Source organism: Mixophyes fleayi, chromosome 8 (assembly GCF_038048845.1).
Source record: "Mixophyes fleayi isolate aMixFle1 chromosome 8, aMixFle1.hap1, whole genome shotgun sequence".
In the NCBI taxonomy this organism is placed as follows: domain Eukaryota; kingdom Metazoa; phylum Chordata; class Amphibia; order Anura; family Limnodynastidae; genus Mixophyes; species Mixophyes fleayi.
Window position 1 is genome coordinate 35,738,454 of NC_134409.1, and position 13,143 is coordinate 35,751,596.

Here is a 13,143-nt window from a genome sequence, read left to right on the forward strand (position 1 = left end):
AGGATAGACGGAGTAGGGTGGAGACATGAAAGATGAACCTATCATTGTAAATATCAAGAGAGTCAGCTGCTGACAACCGTAACTGTCCTTCTCAACTGAACCTCCTTCCTCTTCTGGTTCTGGAAAAGGTTTCAACTCTTATGCTGCATGGGCACTCATGCGGTCATCACAGAGTAGCAGTGTACCTGGAATCTTTCTAGCATTGTGCTCACTTCTTTACACAAAGTCAGGACACTTGTTCCCCATTTGCGCAGAAGTTGTGACAGCAGCTGCTGTAATCAAGAATGGTCACCAAAGGAGGAAAAGGGACGGCAAAAACAATAATAGTTGAACTCTCAGGGTCTAGCAGCACATCTGGAATGGTATTCCAGTATATCTTCAGAAGAACCCTTCTCTTGGTGTGTGACATTCTTTGCACAACCTTGTAATTTCCCAGTCCCTGCATAAATGTATACAGTTTTATGTTTGTGATAAGATCATTATATGGAAAGCAGGGCACAAAGCTGATCTAAACTGCAGACATGTCTAACTGCATGCGCATGCAACACTTACCCCCTAAGGTTCCATATCCTGTTTAGAAGTTATGTCACAGAATTGCAGAGATGGCCGCTAACCGGTATTGGCACAACTGAACAGGGAGGCGCGGAGTCTAACGTACCCCCGGTATTGACCAGGGACCCCTGCAAGGTGGTTTGGGCTTAGCTGCAGAGGGTACGCAGGTCGCGGTTCTCCAAGACAGTCACTGGTGTAGCGACAGTAGTAGACAGGCGTAGTCAGGCAATCCAGGTCAGAGCCAACCGAGCGGTGCAGTACAGAGGGAGGATCCAGAAAGAAGTCAGGTCAAGCCAAATTCAGCCGGGCAGCGAGGTACCAAAACGAAACACAGGAGAGTAGTCACAGGAAGCCGAGTCAGAACCGAATAAAACACTGGATCAGAAGTTCAGAAAACGCTGGAGCAGGAGTGAACCAATACTCTGGCACTAGACATGTGTCAGAGGCTGCTTTATATACCCTAAGGTGCCTCCTGATTGGGTTGGGGAGATTTGGCGGTAAGACATGCTGGCTACAGACAGGTGAGCAGAGATAGCGTCCCGCTGCTAGGCAACAGGACGCGGTTGCTGAGAAGGTGCAGGCGTCCGTCTCCTGCACCAAGTGTCAGTGTGGAGACGGCGCCTGACAAGTTATAGATAGTTTTCCAAATTTGGAGCAAGCCAAATTGGTGGCAAGCCAATTTAAAACTAGAGACATCTATATTGACTTAGCAGGCTGCCCTGGAGCTTCCTAAGGCATAAACAATAAGTAAGTGGAACCAGCACCAAATATGGAAGATACACATAACAGGCATGAGAGAATAACCAATAGTGACAGGCATAGGAAGAGCAGATGAGGCCAACAGACAAGAGACAATTGGTACAGAAAAGAGATAAAGGGGAATATATTTTCACAAAGCTTTAAAAAAAAGCCATGTAAAGCATGCAAAATATCTGTGTTTTAGTTTGGTTGGCTGAAGGAAGCCAGTGTCACTTAAGATTTGCCTAAATCTAATTATGAAACAAACAGATAGAGCAGAGTACCAATAGTTGCACTGAAATTACAATAGTTTACAACACAAAGGTTTTCATGTAAAGTGGAAAATATTTATTTTTCTGCTGTTGTGGAAAAACGATTACCACATAAATTAATGCATCTTTAGGGCTATTGTGCCTGTGAAGAAAAAATGGTCTTTATTCATCAAGGAACGTAAACGGCGATTTTGTACGTACAATGTGTACAATCTGCAAAATCACTCTGCGCATACCCCGAACCGTCTCATACACCACAGAACGCAACCTCGTTCTAGTCATCTTCGAGCACAAAAGACACATACTACAGCCTAAAAATTCAGGGAGGTGAGGGGGCGGGGAAGGGGTGTTTGGCCATAATCAATTTACAATAAGGGCACACCCTTGCTGTACATTGTGACACAACACCCTCTAACATTTATCCAAGCAAAATAGGGACAAAGTAGGCCCCACCACTGGTCTATTTAAGTCATGCCTAATTTCACCTGTTTTCTAGTAAAGTTCCGTCCACATTCTGCAAACCAAAAGCCCCACTATTTGGGACATTTTGGAGGTAGGCAATCAGTACAAGTGAATTATATATAGTCCTTTACAAGAAAATAGGCTTTTGTATGAAAGGGTGGACAGACTGACCAGAGATGAGTACATATAACAAATACAAAAAGAGTAACCAGCAGCAGGGCCATTTATAAGCTACTAAGCACTACAGACGAAACTTCAGCCCCCACTCCCTCACCCTGTTACCTGAAGGGGCATGACCAGGACATGAATGGGTTCATGAATATGACATATTGGGGAGACATGAACATGATTTCTTCTGTCCAAATCACTATCTGTTTAGCACATAAATTCCGCATGGTCCCTCTTCACAGTATTTGCAGAGGAGCATGACCTAGTACATATCTCTCCCCTGTCCCTGCAGTCAGGAAAAGGCCCCTTCCTCACCATTCTCTCAGCCTCCACAGCAATCCCCCCCTCCAACTCTTCTGTCATTTATCCTTCTTTATAATTCATTTTTCACTCATAAAGCCCATTATATGATTAATTTCCACCTCACTAACCCCATTTTCTCCTCATTTCCCCACTGCTATCTGATTCATTCCCCCAATTCATTGTTCCACATCTTTGTCATTTCATACCTTGTAGAGCAGATGGGCAGAGGAGGGGAATGAGCCTCTGTAGGGATGTGATAATACGCATCATGCTGCTATTGCTCAGTGTCAGTGACTTGAAGCAAGACACCGTGCAGTGACGTGACAGCCCAGCGCCATGCTTATACCTTATCAATGACACTGAGAAACAAGCAGTGCAGTGAGTATGATCTATGATATCCCCCTGTTCTGGCTGCCAGCTTTACAGTACAAGTAGAGAAGAGGAGGGCCAGGCAGGAGCATTTAATTAATTTAATGTACCCCACTGCCAGCCAATGAGGATAGGGATGTGTTTAATTTTGATTCATAGGGTGGCCAGCATTCATTGCAGAGGGGCTGCAGCGAAAATACAAAAAAGGAATTAGTTTGCCTAGTGCACCAGCACTATAATCTGTTCTGGTTACAACTAATGCAATGGGGGCAAAGGGCATAGCCCCTCAGCACCAGGTTATGCTATATACATCAAGACCCACAATGTGGAGTCCCCCAGAGCTGGATTACATTTATATTATAAGCCTGTTTTTATATTTGTTTTTTTACAAAAGGTGGGTGAAGGCGCCCCAAAAGAATATATTGCCAAAAGCCCCATGAGGTCTTAATCAAGCTCTGGGTCTCCCTGTCAATATGTGATGCCTGCCAGAGTTGTTTATTTATTTTATAATATAATATTTTTTGTATGCGTTCTGAAGTGACCATATCTTGCTTATATGACGCGTGTGCATGTACTTGCAGTCTGTTCTGTAGGTCTACGTAAGCTAAGTACGTTTAAGGCGGAGCGCTCTTAACAAGTGACACGTACATGCTCCAAGCATGGCCACAATGCAAATAAATGAAATCGGCCTGTACGTGACTAACCACAGTGGCTTCTGAGGTTGGGCAAATTTCTCTGATTGGCTGCTCATGTATTGACCCTTAGGGGTATATTTACTAAACTGCGGGTTTGAAAAGGGGAGATGTTGCCTATAGCAACCAATCAGATTCTAGCTGTCATCTTGTAGAATGCACAAAATAAATGACAGCTAGAATCTGATTGGTTGCTATAGGCAACATTTTCCCTTTTTCAAACCCGCAGTTTAGTAAATCTAGCCCTTAGTGTTGAATGAATTAACTTAAATGCATGTCAGGAGTAGCCGCATGCAATGATGGAACGCGAGCCCGTTAGCAAAATTCGGTGGATAATTTGACAATGCCACTACAGCCTCCTGGGCCACGCCTCTGCTTTCTGCCCTCTTCTAACTATGCGCAAGTCTGATGCAAGTGTGATTTTCAGCCCCATGCTGATCAAGCAGGAGTGGATTGGGTCATGTTGGACATCCGAGGAAGGAGGTAATAGAAGGAAGAGCCTAATCTGAAAGTATTTAAAAGGTCTAAGCCATAATAAGAGGAACATTGTTGCATGGTAGAGAAATCTGCCCAAGTTCTATGTGGCCTCAGTTCTGCTATAAATCTGATTCCTGCTCTGAGTCTTGGGGCTAGATTTACTAAACAGCGGGTTTGAAAAAGTGGAGATGTTGCCTATAGCAACCTATCAGATTCTAGCTGTCATCTTGTAGAATGTACTAAATAAATGACAGCTAAAATCTGATTGGTTGCTATAGGCAACACCTCCACTTTTTCAAACCCGCAGTTTAGTAAATCTAGCCCTTGGACTGAGATTGCTAGGTTAAATGTCACGGGGGAAATCCAGGTTATCCCAAACAGAGATAATGAATGAACAGGCTGATAACGTGGGATACTTACTTGTGATTGAGTGCTAGATTGTTAAAGAGTATTTGTAGGATGGGAGGAAGTTAACATGGGTTTTAGAAAGATACTACTGTAAATAGACAACAGTAGAGATATATTGAAAAATGTAATTTTGATCTCCAGCTTTGAGATTGTATTTTGAGGGGCAAATGATGAGGTAATTTGAGCAAAATTGGAGGCAAGAAAGTACGGTTTAATATCCGCTAAATCCTCTGCCATTTCTATTTGATTTCTTTTTGAGTATCAGCAGAGAAACCCTCAAAGGATTTTAATTCTAGATAAAATCCAACAGAATTTCTGGATATTGCAGAACATTGAAAACGGGCTGTTACTTGGAGAGTCTGAATTAGGTATAAATATTTAGAGATTACTTTCATTTTTATTGAATGATCCTGCCCAGCAATAAGATAATAAAGGATTTGCAGACCAAGATAACTTTTTAAGCTTTGAAAATATAGAGTAGAGTTCTCTTATTATAAATTATCATAAGAGGAGGTCATATATAATCCTAAACATTTACTCTTACTGGCCTGTCATTGTAATTTAAAAGTAAATAACATGTTTTATTTAACTGTTAACAAGTAATAGCATTGCCTCTGATTTTAAAGTTAATTTTATAGCCCGATAATTCCCATTGTGGTAAATGGCCTTCTATAGGTTAGGGAAAGAGATCAAAGGTTGTGTTAGTGAAAGGAAGAAAATAGGTCTATAATTTGTACATTTATCTGTCTGTGGCCATGTAGTAGTTGTTGTGGTGTCATTGTGCAGGGATTTTGTGGTCCATAGAAGTTAAATGTGAAGGTGTGATAGTGGTAAGTTGAAGGTGGTTGAGTGAGCTTAGGGGAGGTAGGTGGTTCCTGGTATTAAGAGCTTAGGTAAAGATGCTAGAAGGTAGGTATGGAGTAAGGGATGGAGTGGGGGAGGGGGTGGAGATGATGTTAGAGATAGATTAATAGCATTTAAGTAGTTGGGCAAAGGTAAGTGTGTGGTAGTATATGGGAGTAGATGTAGAAAGGTGTGTATAGTAGACAGAAAGGAATATTGGAGTGTGCAGTGTGTAGCAGTTCTATTAAATAGGGACAGGTATTTGGGAAATTACAGAATAAGAGAGGTGGGGTGGTGTGACGTATGGACATAACAGTAGTTAACAGGATGTAAGATAAAGCAAGTTCAATGTAGCAACATTAAAAAAACATTACATTCAAATGGAAAACATGCTCCTTCATTAGTATACATTTTATTTATGTTAGAGCAGCCATCCATATGCCACTAAAGGCTCAGTCAACGTAAAATTAAATATCAGTCATAGGTGTTTTTTTGCTCTAGATCCCAAATCGAAAGTAATTCGGATTGGTCAATATGAGTAATTGCATATTGCGCTTTGTAAATAAGTGTAAACCTCATACAGTCACATGTATCAGTGGGGCCTTGTTGGACAATGATAGATTAATTGATTGTCTGAAAAACATAATTTGTTCTTCAAGTTGTTTCAATATAATATCCCATTTAAATTTTCCCATGTAATAACAGAGACAAGATTAGTATATACTTTATAATGAAACAGAATCAATATTTATGAATTTAAAGGTGTTAGAGTTGCATCATTTAACACCATTGGCTGGGAGAGACTGGTGCAGGGGTACCTGGAAGAAGAGTGCATCACATTACTGAATGTAGGGGCTGGGGTGGTTGTTCAACCCCTTTAAGTAGTAGTATGAGCATACCATTTAAAGAGCATTAAGTAATACGTCCTTATTTTGAAAATGTCCTATTGTTGATGTTTTGTCCTTCTAAGAGTTTCCAGGACCTACAGGTATCATAAAAGTTCCTCTGCTTTTTGAAGGCAAGTAAAGGAATAGTTGCACTCAGTTTAACAGTAGCAAAATATTTCTCTTGTATACACAGCAAGAGTGCAGATGATTATAGTGAACGGTGTATTGTCCTGCATTTTAGAGTTAATCTAGGTTGCGCCTCCTCAGAACTCTAAATCTGGTTGTGCATTTTACATTTTCCCACTTTCAGCTTAAAATTAGTTTTTTTCCAGGTGCACATTTGGCACCCAGCAGCCATATTTGCTCCTAAGTCTAAATCAGCCGTATAATGTTTTATGCATAATTCAAATATCTCAAGTTATTCACAACTGAACTTTTCATGGATTCATCATAGAATAGCACATATTCTGCAGTAAACCCTTAGCCATGTTTTATTAGTCAGTGTGATAAACTTGGCTACATCTCCATATTTTGTTGCTTCTTATAGAACGCCAACATTTTGATGCGGTATCGATAGAATTGGTATATGCTTCCTTCTTTGTATTCAAACATACATATGAATGTAAAATGTTAGCAACCCATGACTCACACTTTGATAACCTAAGATAATCAAATGAATAAGTTAATGAGTCTACAATGTCCGTATCAAGCAAATTCTAAATTACTAAGATATTATTTTTTCTTTACTTTTCAGATGTACTTCAATGCAACATTAACTGACTCATCCAAGTTATTGAAACCATTGCTTGTATTCTCCTTTATAATTTGTGGGATTATATGTGGTCTCACACGCATTACTCAGTACAAAAATCATCCAATTGATGTTTACAGTGGCTTTCTCTTGGGTGGGGGAATAGCTTTATATTTGGTAAGTAACTATAATGGTGAATGTTACTACAATTTTCAAGATTTAAATTATTTGACTTGTATATGTTTTACCTAAGTGATATTTATTAGTATAAAAAAAAATCTACTTACATAAAAATTGTTAATATAAAAGGCATTTTGGATGCAAAAATTACACCTGGACCAACGTCTTTATCCCCAATATTTACATTTTCCTGGCATCTACACCAAGGACCATGGCACAGAAATCTGCATGTAAATTCCTACTACCACCATTCTACTAACATAGCTAGTGCCAACAGAACACCAGCAGACAGCTGGTAATGTAACCACTTATAATAATCCACCATAAACCAATGTTGTAGCGGTAAATTCCTTTGTCAAGACTTACACCTATCTCGTGACGTAGGGTTGTACACAAAAACATTGTAAAGAGTCTATATCCAGTCAGAACATTTAGAGTGTTTCTTAAAAATAGAAATTGAGTATTTTATTTTTCTTAATTAGTCAATTACTGACTGGTCATTGCAGTGGCGTAACTATATTTTGGTGCCCTGGGCGAGACAGGGCACCGGCGCCCCTCATCTAAGGAGGAGGAGGAGAGACAGAGAAATTAACTTACCAGAGTTTGATGCTTCAGTCCTTAACTTCCACCATGGAACGCATGTGCGTTCCACTGACAGGAAGTTCAGCATTTGGAATGCAAGTTTGCGTTCCAAATGCCGAACTTCCTGGTAGTGGAACGCACATGCGTTCCATTGCGGAAGTTAAGGACTGAAGTATCAAACTCTGGTAAATTGATCTCTCCCTCTCTCTCCTCTTCAGCCCTTAAGCGGAACTTAAGGGCTGAAAGTATGAAGGCAGGTAGCGGGCGGCTGCTGCGCCCACTTGGCTTTACACCCTGGGCGACGGCACCGCCCGCACCACCCTCGTTACGGCCCTGGGTCATTGTCAACAAGCAAAACAAAATAGAATAATTGTTTGGCAATGTAGATATGTTATTCTGTTGGTAATGAGGCTTCCAATGCCTCTCTGTTGTGGTCTGGCTGCAGCTAACCATTGAAAGCTATTAAAAACTTCCCACATCCAATCAAAGCCCCTGGCTATGAGTGACATTTATACAAGAAAAATGGAATTGAAGTATTTTTCCTAAAGAAAATGCAGCCATATAACTCCGGAAGACACCCACATGGGTCACCAGGTTTATAATCTTCACATATGTAATTATAACTATTTACTAAATGTAACTGCATTTCTCTATGGAGAATCAAAGCCTGCTTGTGGTCTTCAAAATATAAAAGCAATAAACTCAGACTTAACAGTGACTATGGTACAGATACATGTAAAAGTAAAATTAAAACTGAAGGTCCCATAAAACACATTAGCAAAATAGTTGTCTGGTAGAGGTAACTAATAAAGAGAAGTGAGAGTTAAAAATCATTGTCTAACAACCTGTACATTTTACTTTCATTAGCAATAAAACCTTATCATAAAGCTATGTTTAGTGTAATAATTTGAGGATTCCTGGGGCTTTTCACACTTCACATACAAATTGATTATTTTTAACATAACCAGCCTTAAAGGGCAGTAATTAAAAACAGTGATCATAAAAACATCTAGCCCTAATACATTTTAGCCAATAGCCTAATAGTTTTATTTTCTATGTGTTTTCCTTTTTTGTCCTTGTGTGGCATTTAGATAATATTAGTTCTTCTTTCTCAGACAGTTATGGCTTCTTATATTTACATTATTGGTTTGTTCTAATTTAAGTTACACTTATTACAAGACAATTCCAACAGTAGTGTTTTTATTTTGCCATTATTTTATGTTACAGGGCCTTTATGCTGTTGGAAACTTTCAGCCTAGTGAAGACAACATTCCGCAGAAACCGCCTCCTCCACTTAGAGAGCCACTAAGGTCATTAACGGATCTTAGTCAAGACACCAGCAGGATATTACCAGGGAAAAATTGTAGTAGCAGTGATGGCATCTCTTCTCATCCCTCTGAAAGTATCTTGAACAGAAATAATCGAGATTCAAGTTCATTGACAAATATTAAGAGAGCGAGTACAGATGTAGAAGTAATAACTCCCCGAAGTCCCATGGGAAAGGAAAACATGGTTACATTTAGCAATACTCTTCCCAGAGTTCATACTCCATCGTTTGAAGACCCAGCTAGGAGAAATGCAACTATTCATGCGTCAATGGATTCAGCTCGTTCAAAACAACTTCTGTCCCAATGGAAAACTAAAAACGAAAGCCGTAAGCTGTCTTTGCAGGTAATTGAAACTGAAGGTGGGCTTTCACCGCAAAGAGTAATAGAAATGAGATCCAGCTCTGAGCCGGTGAGGGTTGGTGTTAATGGAGACCATATTGGCCCTGGGAATCCATATTTTAAATTACAAGCCGGTAGTGTGCCAGGCTGCAACAATACAGGTATTCCTGGTGGACCTAGAGTGTCTATACAATCACGACCTGGGTCCTCTCAACTAGTACATATCCCAGAAGAAACTCATGAAAATATTATAACTACATCTCCTAAATGCAGTTCAGCTAGATCAAAGTGGCTTAAGGTGGCAGAGAAAAGTGTTGCTTGTCGAAGTAATAGTCAGCCAAGAATAATGCAGGTCATAGCTATGTCAAAGCAGCAAGGAATGCTTCAAGGTAGTCCAAAAAGTTCAGAGGGAAGCACAGTCAGTTGCACTGGATCTATCAGGTACAAGGCCCTTATGGAACATGAACCAACAAACATTGTGCGGATTGAAGCTCATCCTGAAAACAACAGGCCAATTATTCAGATGCCTTTAGAAGGGGAAGGGAGCGGATCATGGAAGTGGAAAGCTCCTGAGAAAGGAAGTTTGCGTCAAGCTTATGAGCTGAATGACCTCAACAGAGACTCTGAAAGCTGTGAGTCATTAAAAGACACTTTTGGGACTGCTGAAAGAAAAAGAAGCAATATTGATAATGACCACCTTCTTCATGGAATAACCACAATACGAGTGACGCCTGTAGAAGGGAGTGAAATTGGTTCAGAGACTGTATCTATTTCATCAAGCCGTGACTCTACTCTAAGAAGAAAAGGCAACATCATTTTAATCCCAGAGAGGAGTAACAGCCCAGAAAGCACTCGAAATATCTTCTACAAAGGAACATCACCAACACGCACCTACAAAGAGTGAAACAATAAACAATGTTTCCATTGGTTTATATCAGAGTCAGTTCTAATTTGATAAAGGTTGTGCTCTTATTAGTTTGAAGATAAAGCAGAACAGGATCTTACTCGTGCCAAAATTACATTACATTGCTCAGATGGTCTATGGTTAAACCTTACTGAGTCAGACAATAGAACATAAACTTGTGCAGAATAGGACAAAATAGAAGCACAATGCAAAGAAATCAAACCAATGTGAAGGAATAAAAGCATCATACAATCAGTTTCTTTAAACACAAGTGACTATAAAAAGTAAAGAGATATAGTTAGAAACAGAACAATGGAACTTAGACACTTTATTTCATGAATGTGCCAACTTTGATGTTTCATAATCTATGAAAATATTGTTTCCACCCCATAAAGTGGCAAACGTTTTTTTATTTTATGTAATATACATACATTTGCAGATTATGCACTAACGTGTGAAGAGGTGGCGCTTGTTAAAAGTCTAGATTGCAAATCTGCACAAGTATATAATCCAATTACTATATAGTTCTTTTGACAGTTCAGTTGCTTCTGCTAGGGTGGTAGTCACTGCCTTTGTACAGAATACGACATTCAGCTCTATTATTGTGGAATGATCACAAATGACCTGCCAGAATCTGTGCAGACCTGTCCTCACGATTACTTTGACAAAGTGTGGGTGTAATTCACTTACAATGGTAAACCTGTTTTCTATTATTCCTTCTTCTGTAACCTGCTTATTATTAAAAGTGCAGATTGTACTCAAGAAAAGGTGCTCAGTAGTGGGGACATTCATGCACTGTGGATGTCTTGCCACTTTCCATGATTGTTCCTCTTTTCATAATTTCATAAATGCAGGGTTTAAAGTTTTTGAGAATCAAACATAAGGCTTCAAAATTCATAGGTTCCTTGACATAACCTCATATAATTTATACAGAACACTGCCAGACCAAGTTATGGAGAGCGAGGAAGTGATTTTATTTTCTGAACAAAAATGTAGAACAGAGATGTAATAAAAATGGTAGCACATGTTGACAGAAACAGTCTACAAGGAGGGTAATGTTGAAGGTTTATACAAAGTCATTGAAGAAAGGTCAAATATGACTACTTTGTAGCAGCAGTAGACTGTATGGTCATTTCTGTGTGATGGTTAATTTACACTAAAGGATTTCACTGGGTTTTGACTCTAACATATAGACTAGAAACATTTTATCAAATAGTTCCTCTACCTTTTTAATTTTTTTTTATTATCAACCACTATCTCCCAGGCTAGATAAAAATTCATTATACCCTTAATTAGGCACTTTTTGCCTCTATAGCGTATACATTGGATTGTATAAGTATAAGTAACATCAAAGAGAAGAATTAGTTTTCACTGAAATTGTCACCCTTATGTAAACAATTAATAGGTGTCAAAGGAGTAAGACCAAAATGGACATAGCTAGAATTAATGTGACACACAAGTGTTAGTTACTAAATACAGTGAAAGACTAACAAAAAATTTCTCTTGACCCCTTTATCACATTCATATCTTAATATCTTATCACATCCATTTTTTGACGGCAGTTTATAAGGTTATTCTAAATTATAATTTGAGAGAATTGAAATCGTAGTACAGTGTATCAGGTATGTGACTTTTTTCTACTCGAACTTTCCAAAGTCTTAAACATGATTTCTGATTGTTTCAGTAATCCCTGAAACTGTGCTCTTTACATGGACTTTGTTCGTGTAAGTCATTTTATACTTAAAGTGCCAAAATTGACTTGTTTCTTTTTTTTCTCTTTTTTTTTTTATAGAGGGAGTAAAATTATATAAAAATAGAATATTGTGAAACATCAATTTAAAAAAAATAAAAAATTCAGTTGTTTCAAATAGACACCTGCATGAATATTTGATAAGAAAAATGCCTTTTGTAAATGTCATATTTGTTTACATTATACTAATACCTTAATTTCAAAACAATCAAGTATCAGATGACATCTTTTTAAATTTCTAATTTTCTTACTTGCTAAAGGGGCACTAATTTCTTTGTGAGGCTGTGCTTTATTGAATAAAGACTATAAAATATGACTATGTTTTTCAAAAAGAAGACCTGTATGTAAAGTATTGTGTTTAATAAAATGTTATGCAAATGTTTTCAAAATTGACAAATTTGTACATTGCTATAAATGTATTTTATCAATGCTATTGTGTGAGTTTATTGTGTAAAACATCACAAAAAATAAAGATACAATCTACAATACATTTTCGTGCTCCCATCTGTAAAATCATAAATGGGATAGTTAGAATTTGATGGGGTGAAATTATTATACTTGTGTACATGTGTTTGATTAGATTTGCTACATTCTTGTTGTTGTAATCCTACCAGTGTAAGTTTTTAACATTTAAAATAGATGCATAAAATTTACAGAAGTCTCCCTAGGCATTCACATTTAAAGGTGAACATATGAATCAATTTTATGGTAAGAAATATATTAAAAGTAATGTGCTTATTAGAAAATAATGGAGAACTGATGCTTTCTGGAAGCCTACAGTGGTGCTAGAAAGTTTGTAAACTGTTTAGAATTTTCATAAATTTCTGCATAAATGTGACCTTAAATGTGTTCAGATGTTCATCTAAGTCACAAAAATAGATAAAGAAAACCAAATAAAACCCAATAACACACACAATCATACAATTTTTCATTGATTTATTGATCAAAATCCAACATTAAATTTATTTCTCAGAAAAAGTATGTGAAACTTTGCTTTCAGTAACATGTGCAAAGTAAACAAACTGAAAACACCAAGCAAGCATGGTTAGTACAAAACAATGCAATAAAGTAAACATTAATTGCTTGAAATATCCGGCAATAGTAAATACAAAAAAACATAGGTGAAAGGACCAGGTCA

General features: G+C 38.1%; 1 protein-coding gene across 1 annotated transcript in view; it reads left to right on the top strand.

The window, feature by feature from the left end:
- PLPPR4 (phospholipid phosphatase related 4) overlaps positions 1-12,475 on the top strand; it is a 105,761-nt gene extending 93,286 nt beyond the window's left edge. The window contains exons 6-7 of the mRNA XM_075182336.1: positions 6,926-7,099; positions 8,912-12,475. Of these exons, the coding sequence (XP_075038437.1) occupies positions 6,926-7,099; positions 8,912-10,255 (1,518 nt within the window). The 3' untranslated portion in view covers positions 10,256-12,475. The remainder of the gene's footprint in view (positions 1-6,925; positions 7,100-8,911) is intronic.
- Positions 12,476-13,143: the final 668 nt, after the last annotated feature.